At 43.5% G+C, this 18,059-nt stretch overlaps 1 protein-coding gene across 3 annotated transcripts in view; it reads left to right on the forward strand.

Moving 5' to 3' along the window:
• LOC144000405 (uncharacterized) overlaps positions 1 to 18,059 on the forward strand; it is an 84,063-nt gene that overhangs the window by 46,648 nt on the left and 19,356 nt on the right. For all 3 annotated transcript variants that reach the window (XM_077494219.1, XM_077494218.1, XM_077494220.1), the window contains exons 10-13: positions 9,586 to 9,835; positions 14,806 to 14,997; positions 16,498 to 16,526; positions 17,670 to 17,726. In XM_077494219.1, coding sequence (XP_077350345.1) covers positions 9,586 to 9,835; positions 14,806 to 14,997; positions 16,498 to 16,526; positions 17,670 to 17,726 — 528 coding nt within the window. The remainder of the gene's footprint in view (positions 1 to 9,585; positions 9,836 to 14,805; positions 14,998 to 16,497; positions 16,527 to 17,669; positions 17,727 to 18,059) is intronic.

The raw sequence follows: 18,059 nt of genomic DNA on the forward strand, positions 1-18,059 counted from the left end.
TGCACACGTCTAGTCATAGGGGGTTGCTATTACTATTCTATCCAAAGCTGGAGATAAACTGTAACACAGGGAATTATGGAGAATGGATACAGCTAAGCTACAACATAATAGTACACATGAATGTGTTGTGGGGGAGGGGGTTTAGGATTATACTAAAAAGACCACAGGTCTAAAGATATCCGTGTCAGATCTTCAATGAGACTGTAGTAATATATAAAGGAAACAGTGGAGGGCGCCGACTAAGTGCAGTATATAGGAAAATACTTTATTAACCACTTCAGCTCCGGACCAATAAACACCTTAAGGACCAGAGGTCTTTTTCCAATTTTGCACTGCGCTGCTTTAACTGGTAATTGCGCGGTCATGCAATATTGCACCCAAACGAAATTTGCGTCCTTTTCTTCCCACAAATAGAGCTTTCTTTTGATGGTATTTGATTGTCTCTGCGATTTTTTTTTTTTGCGATATAAATGGAAAAAGAGCGAAAATTTTGAAAAAAAAAGATATTTTCTTCTTTTTGTTATAAGAAAAATCGAATAAACTAAATTTTAGTCATACATTGAGGGCAAAATTTATTCAGCCACATGTCTTTAGTAAAAAAAATGTCAATAAGCGTATATTTTTTGGTTTGCGCAAAAGTTATAGCGTCTACAAACTAGAGTACATTTTCTGGAATTTACACAGCTTTTAATTTATGGCTGCCTATCTCAATTCTTGAGGTGCTAAAATGGCAGGGCAGTACAAACCCCCCCCAAATGACCCAATTTTGGAAAGTAGACACCCCAAGGAAATTGCTGATGGGTATGTTGAGCCCATTGAATATTTTTTTTTTTTGTCCTAAGGGATTGAATAATGACAAAAAAAAAAAAAATGTACAAAAAGTTGTCACTAAATGATATATTGCTCACACATGCCATGGTTATATATGGAATTGCACCCCAAAATATATTCCGCTACTTCTCCCGAATATGGGGATACCACATGTGTGGGACTTTTTGGGAGTCTAGTCGCGCACGGCACCCCGAAAACCAATCACCACCTTCAGGATTTCTAAGGGTGCAAATTTTTGATTTAACTCCTCACTACCTATCACAGTTTCGAAGGCCATAAAATGCCAAAATAGCACAAAACCCCCCAAAATGACCCCATTTTGGAAAGTAGACACCCCAAGCTATTTACTGAGAGGCATGTTGAGTCCATGGAATATTTTATATTTTGCCACAAGTTGCGGGAATATTACAAACTTTTTTTTTTTTGCACAAAGTTGTCACTAAATGATATATTGCTCACACATGCTATGGACATATGTGAAATGACACCCCAAAATACATTCTGCTGCTTCTCCTGAGTACAGGGATACCACATGTGTGGGACTTTTTGGGAGCCTAGCCGCGTAAGGGACCCCGAAATCCAAGCACCGCCTTCAGGATTTCTAAGGGCATACATTTTTTATTTTACTCCTCACTACCTATCACTACCTATCACAGTTTTGAAGGCCATAAAATGCCAAGATGGCACAAAACCCCCCAAAATGACCCCATTTTGGAAAGTAGACACCCCAAGCTATTTGCTGAGGGCCATGTTGAGACCATTGAATTTTTTTTTTGTCCCAAGGGATTGAATAATGACAAAAAATAAAAAAAATTTTTTTTTTTTACAAAACGTTGTCACTAAATGATATATTGCTCACACATGCCATGGTTATATGTGGAATTGCACCCCAAAATATATTCCGCTACTTCTCCCGAGTATGGGGATACCACATGTGTGGGACTTTTTGGGAGTCTAGTCGCGCACGGCACCCCGAAAACCAATCACCACCTTCAGGATTTCTAAGGGTGCAAATTTTTGATTTAACTCCTCACTACCTATCACAGTTTCGAAGGCCATAAAATGCCAAAATAGCACAAAACCCCCCAAAATGACCCCATTTTGGAAAGTAGACACCCCAAGCTATTTACTGAGAGGCATGTTGAGTCCATGGAATATTTTATATTTTGCCACAAGTTGCGGGAATGTTACAAACTTTTTTTTTTTTGCACAAAGTTGTCACTAAATGATATATTGCTCACACATGCTATGGACATATGTGAAATGACACCCCAAAATACATTCTGCTGCTTCTCCTGAGTACAGGGATACCACATGTGTGGGACTTTTTGGGAGCCTAGCCGCGTAAGGGACCCCGAAATCCAAGCACCGCCTTCAGGATTTCTAAGGGCATACATTTTTTATTTTACTCCTCACTACCTATCACTACCTATCACAGTTTTGAAGGCCATAAAATGCCAAGATGGCACAAAACCCCCCAAAATGACCCCATTTTGGAAAGTAGACACCCCAAGCTATTTGCTGAGGGCCATGTTGAGACCATTGAATTTTTTTTTTGTCCCAAGGGATTGAATAATGGAAAAAAATAAAAAAATTTTTTTTTTTTACAAAAAGTTGTCACTAAATGATATATTGCTCACACATGCCATGGTTATATGTGGAATTGCACCCCAAAATATATTCCGCTACTTCTCCCGAGTATGGGGATACCACATGTGTGGGACTTTTTGGGAGTCTAGTCGCGCACGGCACCCCGAAAACCAATCACCACCTTCAGGATTTCTAAGGGTACAAATTTTTGATTTGACTCCTCACTACCTATCACAGTTTCGAAGGCCATAAAATGCCAAAATAGCACAAAACCCCCCAAAATAACCCCATTTTGGAAAGTAGACACCCCAAGCTATTTACTGAGAGGCATGTTGAGTCCATGAAATATTTTATATTTTGCCAAAAGTTGCGGGAATATTACAAACTTTTTTTTTTTGCACAAAGTTGTCACTAAATGATATATTGCTCACACATGCTATGGGCAGAAGTCAAATTACACCCCAAAATAAATTCTGCTGCTTCTCCCGAGTACGGGGATACCACATGTGGGGGACTTTTTGGGAGCCTAGCCACGTACGGGACCCCGAAAACCAAGCACTGCCTTCCGGATTTAAATATAAAATGCTACCAAAAAAACTGTTAGCGATCGCAGGGATCAGGCCTGACTCTGCGATCGCTGCAGTTATGTGTTTAGTGTTTTGTAAGTGACAGTGATCGATCGATACTGCACTTGGGTGGGCTGGGCAGAGGGGCAAAACGCAGGTGCTAGCAGGTATCTGGGCTGATCCCGCTAACAATGCGTTTTTTTGGAACCCTGAACTGCTGGGGACGCTAGTATAGATCTGATCAGATCAGATATTGATCTGTTCAGATTCTATACCACTACGGGAGGTTTATGCTTTGCGCGTGGGTGTTAGCGGTACTGGCACTAACCTAGCGCTGCCTGGGGCGACGCAGACCCTAACCCTAAAACCTAATTGATATCACCCGCCGGGTGATCAGGGGGTTAAACCTTTATTGGGTAATAAATGGTGGGTGCCCTGATGCTATAAAAAGCAAACTGACCAGAGTCACCCGTAACACTTATACGGTGATCAGTGGTGAAAGGGTTAACTAGGGGCAATCAGGGGGTTCAAATTTTTATTAGGTAGTATATGGGGGTCCCTGGCGCTATATAAAAACCTGACGGGGAACCTAAATAACTAACTGGCTAACCAGCGTCACCAGTGACACTTATACTGTGATCGCTGGTGAAAGGGTTAACTAGGGGCAATCAGGGGGTTAAAACCATTATCGGGTAGTATATCGGGGTACCTAGCGCTATAAAAACCTGGCGGTGAACCTAAAAAAATAACTAGCTACCTAGCGACAGTAGCGACACTGATGCAGCGATCAGAAAAATTATCGCTTAGTGACACTGGCAAAAGGGGGTGAAAGGGTTAACTAGGGGCAATCAGGATGTTAAAACCATTATTGGGTAGTATATCGGGGTACCTAGCGCTATAAAAACCTGGCGGTGAACCTAAAAAAATAACTAGCTACCTAGCGACTGTAGCGACACTGATGCAGCGATCAGAAAAATGATCGCTTAGTGACACTGGCAAAAGGGGATGAAAGGGTTAACTAGGGGCAAACAGGATGTTAAAACCATTATTGGGTAGTATATGGGGGTACCTAGCGATATAAAAACCTGGCGGTGAACCTAAAAAAATAACTAGCTACCTAGCGACAGTAGCGACACTAATGCAGCGATCAGAAAAATGATCGCTTAGTGACACTGGAAAAAGGGGGTGAAAGGGTTAACTCTAGGGGCAATCAGGGGGTTAAATCTTTATTGGGGGGTGATAGGGGGCTACCCTGGACCTAACACTAACTGCCCTGACAGTTTTTACTTTTACAACTGACACTGAATGCATTGATCAGTAAAGAAATGATCAATGCAATCAGTGACACTGTGACTGGGGGGGAGGGGATCGGGGGGCGATCGGGGGGGGATCGGGGGGGAGTTTGTGTACCTATGTGTACCTATGTGTCAGTGTAGTGTTTTGGTGCACTTACTGTTAGTCTTCTCCTCGTAGTCCGGTCAAAAAGACCGCCCCGAGGAGAATGACATCACTTCCTCCTTCCTGTGTAAACAATACACAGTGGGAGGAAGTTCGTCATTGGCCAGGAGCGATCGAGAGGGGATGGCCAGAAACCAACGGCCATCCCCTCATCACGGAACGCTCCCGGAGGAAAACGGACCGCCGTATCCAGCGGGAGGGGGTCCGATCGGACCCCCCACCCGCTGGAAGGCAGGCACGTACATCTACATGATTGTGCCTGCCTGTGCCATTCTGATGACGTAGAATGGCAATACGGCGGTCCTTAAGTGGTTAACCAAACTAATCCAACAACATTTTTTTTTAGATGTGTTGTTTACAAGTTAAAAACAATTTTTTTTTGCTAGAAAATTACTTAGAACCCCCGAAACATTATACATTTTTTATTCTAACACCCTAGAGAACAAAATGGCGGTCATTGCAATACTTTCTGTCACACCGTATTTGCGCAGCGGTCTTACAAGAGCACTTTTTTGGAAGAAAATACGATTTTTTGAATTAAAAAATTAGACAACAGTAAAGTTAGCCCAATTTTTCTTTATATTTTTCTTTTCTTTTCTTTAAATTGTGAAAGATAACGTTACGCCGAGTAAATTGATACCCAACACGTCACGCTTTTTTTTTTTTTATAGATTTTTTGTGGGATATTTATTATAGCAAAAAGTAAAAAAATATAGCATTTTTTTCAAAATTGTCGCTCTATTTTTGTTTATAGCGCAAAAAATAAAAAACCGCAGAGGCGATCAAATACCACCGAAAGAAAGCTCTATTTGTGTGGAAAAAAAAGGACATCAATTTTGTTTGGGAGCTACGTCGCCACGACCGCGCAATTATCAGTTAAAGCAACGCAGTGCCGAATCGCAAAAAGGGGCCTGGTCCTTTGGCTGCAAATCGCGCCCCGGCTCATGGAACGGCGACAAACTTTTTACTCTTAAAAATCTACATAGGCGACGTTTAAAAAATTCTATGGGTTGCATGCTTTGAGTTGCAGAGGAGGTCTAGGGCTAGAATTATTGCTCTCGCTCTACCGATCGCGGCGATACCTCACATGTGTGGTTTGAACACAGTTTTTTCATATGCGGGCTCTACTCACGTGTGCGCTCGCTTCTGCGCGCGAGCTCGGCGGGACGGGGGCGTGCTTAAAGAAAAAAAAAATGTTTTCTCTTATTTATTTGACCTTTTATTTTATTTTTTATACTGTTTTTTTTTAATGTGTCACTTTTGTAAACATCCCTTGTTATAGAAAAAAAAAAACATGACAGGTCCTCTTAAATGTGAGATCGGGGGGGGGGGGGGGGGGGGGGTCAAAAAGATCTCATATTTACACTAAAATGCGATAAAAAAATAAAATAAAAAATTGTCATTTAAAAAAAGAGAATTAAAAAAATTGGCCCTTTAAGTGCTATGGGCGGAAGTGCCGCTTTGACGTCGCTTCCGCCCTGCAATGTCATGGAGACGGGTGGGGGGGGCGTCTTCCCCCTCACTCCATGCCCAGCCAGCAGAAGGACCGGATCGCTGGAGGGGGTGAGCCGTGGGCAGCGGCGGAGGGCACCAGATCACGGAGGGAGGGGGGGGCCCTCTCCCGCCACAAATAAAAGTGATCTCGCGGCGAATCCGCTGCAGAGACCACTTTTATCTTGTAGTGAACCGCCAGCCGAACATGAGAATACCGGGGGGGTTATGGCAGCTAGCTGTGCCATAAACCACGATATCCGTCCCCAAAGTAGAGATGTACATCGGCGTGCGCCAGTCAGCAAGTGGTTAAAGGTAACAAGTGGCAACTCACAAGATACATAAGGATAAGAGCAATTGCTATTTTTTAATAAAGTATTTTCCTATATACTGCACTTAGTCGGCGCCCTCCACTGTTTCCTTTATATATTACTACAGTCTCATTGAAGATCTGACACGGATATCTTTAGACCGATGGTCTTTTTAGTACCGTATAATCCTAACCCCCCTTCCCTCCCCCACAACACATTCATGTGTACTATTATGTTGTAGCTTAGCTGTATCCATTGTCGATAATTCCCTGTGTTACAGTTTATCTCCAGCCAGCTTTGGATAGAATAGTAATAGCAACCCCCTATGACTAGACGTGTGCAATTCATTGCGTTCCAAATTAATTTTTTTAAACAAATTTTTGACACATTCGGAAATATTCGAATTAACAAGAACCCCGAATTTTTTTTTTCCGAATATTCGTAAATTTCGACTATTTGAAAATGACAAATTTACAGGTTTTCGAATTTCCAAATCTGCAAAATTTAAAAAAAAAACGAAAAAAATTATGAAATTCGTCAATTTGAAACTAGAAAAATTCGTAAATTTGAAACACGAAAATTAACAAAAATTCAAAAGCAGGAGGAAAATCCAAAAATGAGAAAATCTGAAATAATAACTAATAATAATAACAACTTAACTATTACTAACTATTAAGTTATTGGTATTGGAATTTCATTTTAAATTTGGCTGTTAGTGAATGTAAGGAATACGAATTTATCCAAAGTTATGAATTTTCTGAAATAATGAATGCGGTATGTAAACAAATGTAATGTAACAAATTAATAATATTAATAATAATAATAATAATAAAAATAAACAACAATAATAAAAAGTTTTTAGTATTAATTCCTTTTGTTCCACTTGTTTAGATGTGAAATTCGTTTTTTTGGAAAATTCATAACTTCGGATAAATTCGTATTTGTTACATTCTCTAACAGCCAAATTTGAAAGGAAATTCCAATACCTAGAATTTAATAGTTGGTTATTAGTTATTATTTCAAATTTTTGGATTTACTAATTTTCTAAATCCCGGAAATTTCGAATTTTCAGATTTCGGAATTTACAAATTTTCACATTTACCAATTTACCAATTTATGAATTTTTGACCATAACGAATGACCCAAAAAAAAAAAAAAAAAAACGAATAAAACTAAAGCAAACTATTTTTTCGGCAGTGCACATGTCTACCTATGACAGTTTTTTTTTTGTCTGTGTCCATTTTCAGAAATTACCTTTATTTCCTATGCCTATAACCAGGGTTTTTTTTTTTGGTGCAGGGACTTCCCCTTTCTGGGTCAACCCTTGTCTCCGCCCCCTACCCACCTCTGAGCAGTACCCCTTGGTTCCACCACTTCATATGACCCCTTTTAGAGAATACAAAATTAAGTAACATTTTGTGGTGCTAAATAATTTGCATGAAATGTGTTAATGATGCCAAGAAAAACAGTAAAAAGAAATCCTCAGCAGCCAGCAACAATAGATCCCCCATAAACAATATACCCCCCAGCAACAACAGATCCACCCCAGCAACAATATACCCCCCCAGCAACAACAGAACCACCCCAGCAACAATATACCCCCCAGCAACAACAGAACCACCCTGGCAACAATATACCCCCACCAGCACCAATAACTCTCCCAGAAGCCAGCATTAGTAGACCTTCGCCCCCACCTCCCCCTCAACAGTAGTTCCTTCTCAACAGCAATTAACCTCCCCCAGCCCTGGCAACAATAAATCAACCACCAGCAACAATAGATCCCTCATCAACAATATACCCCCCAGCAACAACAGAACCACCCTGGCAACAATATACCCCCACCAGCACCAATAACTCTCCTAGAAGCCAGCATTAGTAGACCCTCGCCCCCACCTCCCCCTCAACAGTAGTTCCTTCTCAACAGCAATTAACCTCCCCCAGCCCTGGCAACAATAAATCAACCACCAGCAACAATAGATCCCTCATCAACAATATACCCCCCAGCAACAACAGATCCACCCCAGCAACAATACACCCCCCAGCAACAACAAAGCCACCCTGGCAACAATATACCCCCCCCCCAGCAACAACAGATCCACCCCAGCAACAATACACCCCCCAGCAACAACAGAGCCACCCTGGCAACAATATAACCCCCAGCAACAACAGATCCACCCCAGCAACAATATACCCCTCAGCAACAACAGAGCCACCCTGGCAACGATATACCCCCACCAGTACCAATAACTCTCCCAGAAGCCAGCATTAGTAGACCCCCGCCACCCCTCAACAGTAGTTCCTTCTCAACAGCAAATACCCCCCCCCCCCCCAGCCCTGGCAATAATAAATCAACCACCAGCAACAATAGATCCCTCATCAACAATATACCCCCCAGCAACAACAGATCCACCCCAGCAACAATATACCCCCCAGCAACAACAGATCCACCCCAGCAACAATATACCCCCCAGAAACAACAGAGCCACCCTGGCAACGATATACCCCCACCAGTACCAATAACTCTCCCAGAAGCCAGCATTAGTAGACCCCTGCCACCCCTCAACAGTAGTTCCTTCTCAACAGCAATTGTCCTCCCCACCACCACCAACAATAAATCAACCACAACCACCAGCAACAATAGATCCCCCATGAACAATATACACCCTAGCAACAACAGATCCTCCCTGGCAACAATATACCCCCACCAACAACAATAAGGCTCCCAGAAGCCAGCATTAGTAGACCCCCTCCCAACAGTAGTTCCATCTCAACAGCAATTGACCCCACCCTTGGCAACAATAAATCAACCACCAGCAACAATAGATTCCCTGTCAGAAACAATAGGCCCCCTGCAACAATTGTGAAATAGATCTCCATCAGCCAGCATGAAAAAAGATCCTCCACCACACCCCAATATCCTTTGCCATTACATATATTCAGTCCTGGAGGTGACGGAACTACGTTCCATTGAGTTCCTGGTGAAAAAAAAGAGCCCTGCCTATAATACAGCAGAAAATGAGAGGACACTGCCCTAAATTGAGCAGAATTCTCCTTTATAGAGTTGTCACCCCAAAAAAAAAGCATGCCCATTGGAAGATTTCCTTCTCCCTCCTGTTATGGTGACAACTTTCAAATTTTGGACTTATCCTATATTTCTTTGCTAGTGACAAGGACCACCAAGACAACCAGAGTGGGTGAATCTACCCAGGGAAGACATAGTGGGGCAAAAAGATTGACAGGGGCTCTAAGCCTTCCACACTTCTATGTAAAACTAGAAAAACAAAAAACGTTTGGGTTGGTGTGCTGGTTTATTGATGATGTATGTCTGGCTGTGCCAGTCTCAGGTCATCGGAATCTTCTCCCGGAGCTCAGCGGATGAGTATAACTGGCTGTCGGCTGCCCTCAGAACTTCAGGAAAGGTGGTTCCATTCTACATCACCAACAGCAACTTCCGGGAGTTCAGGGACCAGGTCTCCAAATGTGCCTTCGCCATATTGTATCACTCCAAGACCAGGGGGCGGATCAACATCACCGACGTCACCGACTCGCTCTACGACGAGGAGGTCAAACACATGTCACAGGCCTTGGGTAAGCGATTATAGACTTATTATTTATTAGAGATATTAATACGAAATTGGTTTATTTATAGTTATTTAAGTATTAACTACCAACATTAATTCTCTAGAAATTAGTTTAAGTGCCGGCAAACCCCAAAAATATTTTGGTATCATTGGCTATAAAATGAATTGCTCTTACTGCATACTTAACTTTTATTTCTTTATCATAGTCTTAGCCCTTGTACACACGGTCGGACATTCCGACGGAAAATGTCCGATCGGACCGTGTTATCGGATAATCCGACCGTGTGTGTGCTCCATCTGACTTTTTCCGTCGGAATGTCCGACCAACAAAGTTTGAGAGCTGGATGTAAAATTTTCCGACAACATGATCCGATCGGACTTTGTCCGATCGTTTGTAGAGAATTCCGATCGGACAGAGTGCCACGCATGCTCAGGTCAAATTACAAGACCAAAGCTATTGGCTACTAGCCTGAACGTAGTCCCGTTGTAACTAAATAACATCATCAAGTTCTGAGCGATCTGATTTTCCGACAACTTTGTCCGACCGTGTGTATGCAACACCAGTATCGGACAAAATCCGTCGGAAAAAATCAGACGGATTTTGGTGTCGGAATGTCCGGCCGTGTGTACAAGGGCTTAGAGAGTGTGAATACCGGGTGGATTCTGTCATTTCCTTCTACTCCTATTTGAGGTGGCTGTGGCATTCCAGTCGATCCTCCATCTTTGGCATTGCCACCCTCGTTCTAGTTTTGCCCTGGGAGGAAACCATGCTCCACCGTGAGCACTCACATTTGTTGTATTTTTTTGACCGACCCAACCAGGACCGGGAGCTTTTGGAGAGGACTGCAGGGGTGGCTTTTTGCCTACTGACTATGGGCCCTGACATTTAAGGGGACACTGCTCATTGGGAGGTGTGGGCCTAGGGGGACCCTTGGAGTGGTTTTGCTTCAGATTCAAATCCATGTCTCCCCAAAATGCACAGACTCTGGGAACTTGAGGGCCCATATACATAATTAGGGCCCGATGCCCAAATCAGCATTGACTGCATTGGACTGTGAGACTCGGTGCAGATGTTAATTTGACCAGCTTGACCCAACCAGGACCAGGGGCCTTTGGAGAGGACTGCAGGGGTGGCTTTTTGCCTACTGACTATGGGCCCTGACATTTAAGGGGACACTGCTCTTTGGGAGGTGTGAGCCTGGGGGGACCCTTGGAGTGGTTTTGCTTCGGATTCAAATCCATGTCTCCCCAAAACGCACAGACTCTGGGAACTTGAAGGCCCAGATACATATTTAGGGCCCTATGCCCGAATCAGCAATGACTGCATTGGACTGTGAGACTCGGCGCAGATGTTAATATGACCAGCTCAAAGCAACCTGATACTGGGATCTTCTGATATAATCTGTTTATTAAGTTAAGTGTCTTCCTGTTGAGTATGCCTCTCCCATTGTGCACCTCCTAGGTTTGCATTCCCATTGTTAATTGAGTCGCCTATTGTTTCTGTCTGTCTGATCATCTCTTGAAGAGGTGATTAACATTGTGACCACTGTACTTTGTTATCGAAGCATTGTGGGAGGTTTATGCTTATGATAATGGGTAAAGTACTTTGTATCCAGGGTTGTGGGTTTGGCTCCCGGACGGTCTGGGTGGGCACTGTTGAGTATGCCTCTCCCATTGTGCACCTCCTAGGTGTGCATTCCCATTGTTAATTGAGTCACCTATTGTTTCTGTCTGTCTGCTCAACTCTTGAAGAGGTGATTAACATTGTGACCACTGTACCTTGTTATCGAACCATTGTGGGAGGTTTATGCTTATGATAATGGGTAAAGTACTTTGTATCCAGGGTTGTGGGTTTGGCTCCCGGACGGTCTGGGTGGGCACTGAGTCACCTAGGTGGCCAGTTGTTTAATTAGCTTAATGTATATGTTTATGTTGGCAAGTGTAATTAAGCAACTGATCAGCAGATTACACAGCTAAAACCAGCTGCACCCAGCGGACAGCAGGGAGGGGCATGTTCATATAAAGGGATGACAAGTCTTCATTCTCTATTATAACGCTTGGGCTCCGAGCTTTATCACATACCGGAGCTCATCTCTACATCCATATTGTATAGTGAGGGATGGAGGTACGTGGACCACGTCACATCACCACAAGATAAAAGTAGGCAAAAAAAGATATCTGAGCTTAAAAAAATGGGCAATTTATGGCCATTTACTGTTATTTAATTTTCATATATAAGAAATAATTCTGATTGGTCATCATACACTTCTTTAAGGAGAACGCTCTTCATTTGTTTTTGTTTTTTTCCACCACTGAAATCGAAACAAATTTTATAACATTTTATTTTATGGTAACGCAGTTGTGTTTGATTCTTGGTGAATGGTTCAGTACTGGAAATGGTCCTCGTTATCTTGGACTGGGAATATGCAGGCTCTTGACTTACTCCCGCTGCACAATAAGGCTATTGGGCTTTTAGGTTGAAGCACGGAAACTTGAATTTCAGCATTTATGCAAATCTGACACGAATAATAATTCTGGTTAAACTCCAATGACAACAAAAAAAAAATCAATCAAATCTCCCTTAACTTAATTAGCAGTAAAAAAAAAAAGAAAAAGGCAATATACACTATATTACCAAAAGTATTGGGACACCTGCCTTTACACCAGTGGTCATCAACCCTGTCCTCAGGCCAGGTTTGCAAGATAACTGAAATACATCACAGGTGATTTCATTTGCTGCTCAGTGATTGCCGTATTCTAGTGGGCCCTGAGGACAGGGTTGATGACCACTGCTTTACACGCACATGAACTTTAATGACATCCCCGTCTAAGCCCTTGTACACACTGTCAGAGATTCCGACGGAATGTGTCCGATAGGAGCGTTTTGTCGGATAATCCGACTGTGTGTGGTCTCCATCGGACTGTTTCCGTCGAAATATCCGTCGGACCAAATTTTCCAACTTGTTGGAAATATTTCCCGACCAACTGGTTCGATCGGACATACTCCGATCATGTGTAGAGAATTGCGATCGGACAAAGTGCCACGCATGCTCAGATCAATTTCCTACATCAAAGCTATTGGCTACTAGCCTGAATGTAGTCCCATCGTAACGAAATTACGTCATCACGTTCTGAACGATCGTATTTTCCGACAACTTTGTCCGACCGTGTGCATGCAACAGTTTCGGACTAAATCCGACGGACCAAATCCGACGGATTTGGTTGTCGGAATCTCCGACCGTGTGTACAGGGGCTTAGTCTGTAGGGTTCAATATTGAGTTGGCCCTTTGCAGCTATAACAGCTTCAACTCTTCTGGGAAGGCCGTCCATGAGGTTTAGGAGATGTGTCTATGGGAATGTTTGACCATTCTTCCAGAAGAGCATTTGTGAGGTCAGGCACTGATATTGGAGGAGAAGGCCTGGCTCGCAGTCTCCACTCTAATTCATCCCAAAGGTGTTCACTCGGGTTGAGGTCATGACTCTGTGCAGGCCAGTCAAGTTCTTCCACCCCAAACTTGCTCATCCATGTCTTTATGGACCTTGCTTTGTGCACTGGTGCGCAGTCATGTTGGAACAGGAAGGGGCCGTCCCCAAACTGTTCCTACAAAGTTGGGAGCATGAAATAGTCCAAAATGTCTTGGTATGCTGACGCCTTAAGAGTTCCCTTCACTGGAACTAAGAGGCCAAACCCAACCCCTGAAAAACAACCCCCACACCATAATCCCCCCTCCCCCACACCATGACCCCCCCCCCCTCCACCAAATGATTTGGACCAGCGCACAAAGCAAGGTCCATAAAGACATGAGGAATTAATTTTATTGGGAGTATTGGAGTTCATCTTTAACCACTTGCCGCCCGCCCTACTACAAATTGACGGTGGCAAAGTGGTTTCATAATCCTGATTGGACGTCATATGACGTCCTCAGGATTATGAGCCGCTGCGCGCCCCCGGGGGCGCGCATCGCGGCGATCGTTGTTGCGGGGTGTCAGTCTGACACCCTGCAACTACGATCTCGGTAAAGAGTCTCCGACGGAGACTCTTTACCACGTGATCAGCCGTGTCCAATCACGGCTGATCACAGTGTAAATAGGAAGAGCCGGTGATCGGCTTTTCCTCACTCGCGTCTGACAGACGCAAGTAGAGGAGAGCCGTTCGGCTGCTCCTCTGACAGGGGGGGCCTGTGCTGATCGATTATCAGCACAGCCCCCCTGAGGATGCCCACACTGGACCACCAGGGACGCCACCAGACCACCAGGGATGCCCAGGATAAGGTATGCCACCCTAGACCACCAGGGATTCCAGTCAGTGCCACAATGGATGCCAATCAGTGCCCATAATGGATGCCAATCAGTGCCCACAATGGGCATCACTGATTGACATGCATTATTGTTTGGCACTGATTGGCATCCATTAGTACAGTATATTATAATACAATGCCGCCTATCAGTTCCCATCCGTGCCGCCTATCAGTGCCACATATCAGTGTCCATCAATGCCACCTCATCAGTGCCACTTCATTGGTGCCACCTCATCGGTGCCCATCAGTGCCACCTTATCAGTGCCCATCAGTGTATCCCCATCAGTGCCCATCAGTGAAGGAGAAAATTTACTTATTTACAAAGTTTTGAAACTGAAACAAAAAAAACATATTTTTTTTCCAAATTTTCGGTATTTTTTTATTTGTTTAGCAAAAAATAAAAACCGTAGAGGTGATCAAATACCACCAAAAGAAATCTCTATTTGTGGGAAAAAAATGATAAAAATTTTATTTGGGTACAGTGTAGCATGACCGCGCAATTGTCATTCAAAGTGCGACAGCGCTGAAAGCTTAAAATTGGTCTGGGCAGGAAGGAGTTTAAGTGCCCGGTATTGAAGTGGTTAAATATAATTTATCTCTTACACATTTCAAGATCTTTTGCAGAAATCAGTACCGTGGCCAATGAAATTTCATCACTTTTTTTTTTTTTACCGTACAGGTCGGGAGAAGGTGCTGGTTGTGGTGGATGATCTGGAAGACAGCAGCGATGGGGCGAGGAACAGCATCCTCCAAAGCCAGGGGACCATCCGTAACCAGACCCGGGGCCTCTATCTCTTCACGAGGGAGGAGAAAAGGGACAAGGAACGCATCAAAGAGAAGCTGCAACCCATCCTGAATACACTGTCCCGGGGTAGGTCTGAGGAACCCTCCAGTGCTGAGATTGAGACACAGATGAGGTTGTGCTGAAGGCCATTATGCATGGCATTGGGTATTCTCTGGCTTGAATCTATGTATAACATGTATGTAAAATGTTGGCGGTCACCTCACAGACGTCCCCCTCTTCTTTCTATAGCTCCAGAAACAGACGAGTCCTGAGAACTGAATGTTGTGAAATTTAGCATAACAGACAGTCATTTTATTAATGAATATACTTTAATGTGTCTGTCAAAGTGGGAATCATGTAATATCTGGTAGTACCTAGTCATGTGACCTACGTCAAGGCTTGTTGGGCTTTGGGGGATTTATATCCAGATCGTGCCTCTGCTACGTAGCAAGACACGGCGTGACCCCGATCTCTGTAAAGATCCGTGTCCGTGGCTCTTTAACCATGTGATCGGCTGTGTCCAATCACAGCCGGTCACATGTAAACACGTCGATGCCGGTAATCGTCTCTCCTCGCCTCACACTGACAGAGTGTGAGGAGAGGAGAGCCCATCAGTGGCATCTCCACAAAGGGGGGGCATCTAAGAATGTAATCAGGGCACTGATCATCAGTGCCCTGATTACAATATGGCAATACAATGTAACCAATTAGTGCCCACCATTGCCCACCGATGCCAGCAATCAGTGCTCACCAGTGGCAGCAATCAGTGCCCACAAGTGCCACCAATTAGTGCCCATTAGCGATGCCAGTCAGTGCTGGCAATCAGTGCTACCTATCAGTGCTGCCCATCAATGTCCATCACTGCTGTCGATCAAAGCCCATCAGTAATGCCCATCAGTGCCACCCATCAATGCCCATCAGTGCCCATCAGTACCGCTTATCTGTGCCGCCTATCAGTGCCCATAAGTGCCACCTATCAGTGCCCATAAGTGCCACCTATCAGTGCCCATAAGTGCAGCATATTAGTGCCTCCTCATCAGTGCCACCTAATCAGTTCCTCTAAGTACCACCTCATCAGTGCCCACCAGTTCAGCCTATCAGTGCCCATCAGTGCCGTCCCATCAGTGCACATCAGTGAAGGGTACATCTATTTGGGTACAGTGTAGCACGACCACGCAATTGTCATTCAAAGTGCGACAGCTCTGAAAGATTGAAAATGGCCTGAGCAGGAAGGGGGGTGTAAGTGCCCCCCGGTAGGCAAATGGTTGAAGCAGAAGTTCCACTTTTGGGGGGAACTCCGCTTTAAGGTGCCTGTGCTACCTCTGTGGATATACACGATGGGGTATTGTCCTGACACTTGTTAGAAGTGTTAGAAGAAACTGAAGAAGTAGCTTAGAAAACCTACAAAACATTGCAGAACAAGTCTAGTTGAATGTAACTAACTACTACCAAGGACCCCGATCAATGACAACCGTCACAGAACAACACACCAAACTTTATTTTTCACATTTTTTTTTTCATTATAGTCCAAATAAAATGGTATTTAAGTCGTTTTCTAAAAATCTGCATTTCATTTCCCGTCTTTAGGGTCATCCAGTCATCTGATAATAGTTGTGGTAAGTATTGCAGATGTGGTGAGTACGTTCAGAGTGGGTTCATAGCTCAGGTTATATTGTGTATTATGCAGGGTGTGTTCCTGATGAATATTCTCGGGTAACAAATTTTACTATTATGCTTCATCTTTCAGTTTCCTGTGTTATTTAGCATGATAGACAAGGGAACTCTACTTTCACTCTTGTACTAGTTATTATAGTCTCTTTCCTAGCAACTACTCCATCCAAAACATGGTAGAAAAGATGTAGCTGGATAGCCGCACTCCGAATTATTCAACTTTAATTAAAAAATGTAATTAAAATCATAGCATCTAGGCTGGTAAACAGACTAACTGCACAGCCGCTGACATGTTTCACACCGAACACGGTGCATAGTCATAGCTAATGAGCAGAATATACATACAGAGCTATATACACACACACAAGCAATTAGACAAATGAATAAAATACGTGTATGACAAGATAGCAAATAAGGAAACACCTGTGAACATCCAAAGTCTGAAGATAAACATTTAAATAGATGAAAGGAAAAAGCCTTTTTCACCTAAAACACCAAAATCAAGCTGACACGTTGAAAGCATACATAATGGTAATAAATGATCATTTGTGTGTGTGTATATAGCTCTGTATGTATATTCTGCTCATTAGCTATGACTAAGCACCGTGTTCGGTGTGAAACATGTCAGCGGCTGTGCAGTTAGTCTGTTTACCAGCCTAGATGCTATGATTTTAATTACATTTTTGAAATAAAGTTGAATAATTCAGAGTGCGGCTATCCAGCTACATCTTTTCTACTTCAGTTCCTGTTGCAAACAGAGCCAGCACCCTGTGGGATTGTGGAGACAGCTGTTTTGGGAGAAGTCATTACCTTAGAGCGGTAATTCTTTGTATTTATATCAATCCAAAACATGGGGGGTCTTCAATGCTGGGACTGCTATCATGGGACTATGGTGGGCTCTGTTTGTTACATTTCTGTCCGGGGGTTAGGGGAAGATTAGGCTCCAGTGGTGCTGGAAAGCCCATGCCTTGTCCTGATTTACTCTAAATCAAATTTGGGGTGGAGGATCTCAGTATGAAGAGGATTCCTGGAAAAGGGACATCTTTCTGTCCCTGTCTTTTATTCATTTATTTTTTTCCACCCCACAGATCGGGACTCTCATCCTGTGTGCGCCGTGGCTTCATTATTGCATTGGTGTTTATCACGTGAGTAAATGTTTCAATTTTGTATCTGCTAGACAGTTGGGTTTATGCAGCTTGATGGTTCCAAAAGTGCTGAGTTGAGCGCAACCAATTAGAAATTTGCTTACACTATATTGAATTAATTTCCGGGTTACTAATCTTAGCACATCATTTTTTTATCCACTACACTAAAAAACACCAGATAGGCAGTTGACCCCTGACCTGACTATCACACCCCCTATGACATTTAATTCCAGAACAATGGTCATCATTATGGAGTTGCTGCTCATTGCAGTTATTACGGCCTCTGGTCTTCTGGGAAGACTTTCCACTTCGGAGGGTGTCTTTGGGAATTTC

Source organism: Lithobates pipiens, unplaced genomic scaffold (assembly GCF_037356315.1).
Source record: "Lithobates pipiens isolate NorthernLeopardFrog02 unplaced genomic scaffold, aLitPip1_a1.2 Scaffold_22, whole genome shotgun sequence".
NCBI lineage: Eukaryota > Metazoa > Chordata > Amphibia > Anura > Ranidae > Lithobates > Lithobates pipiens.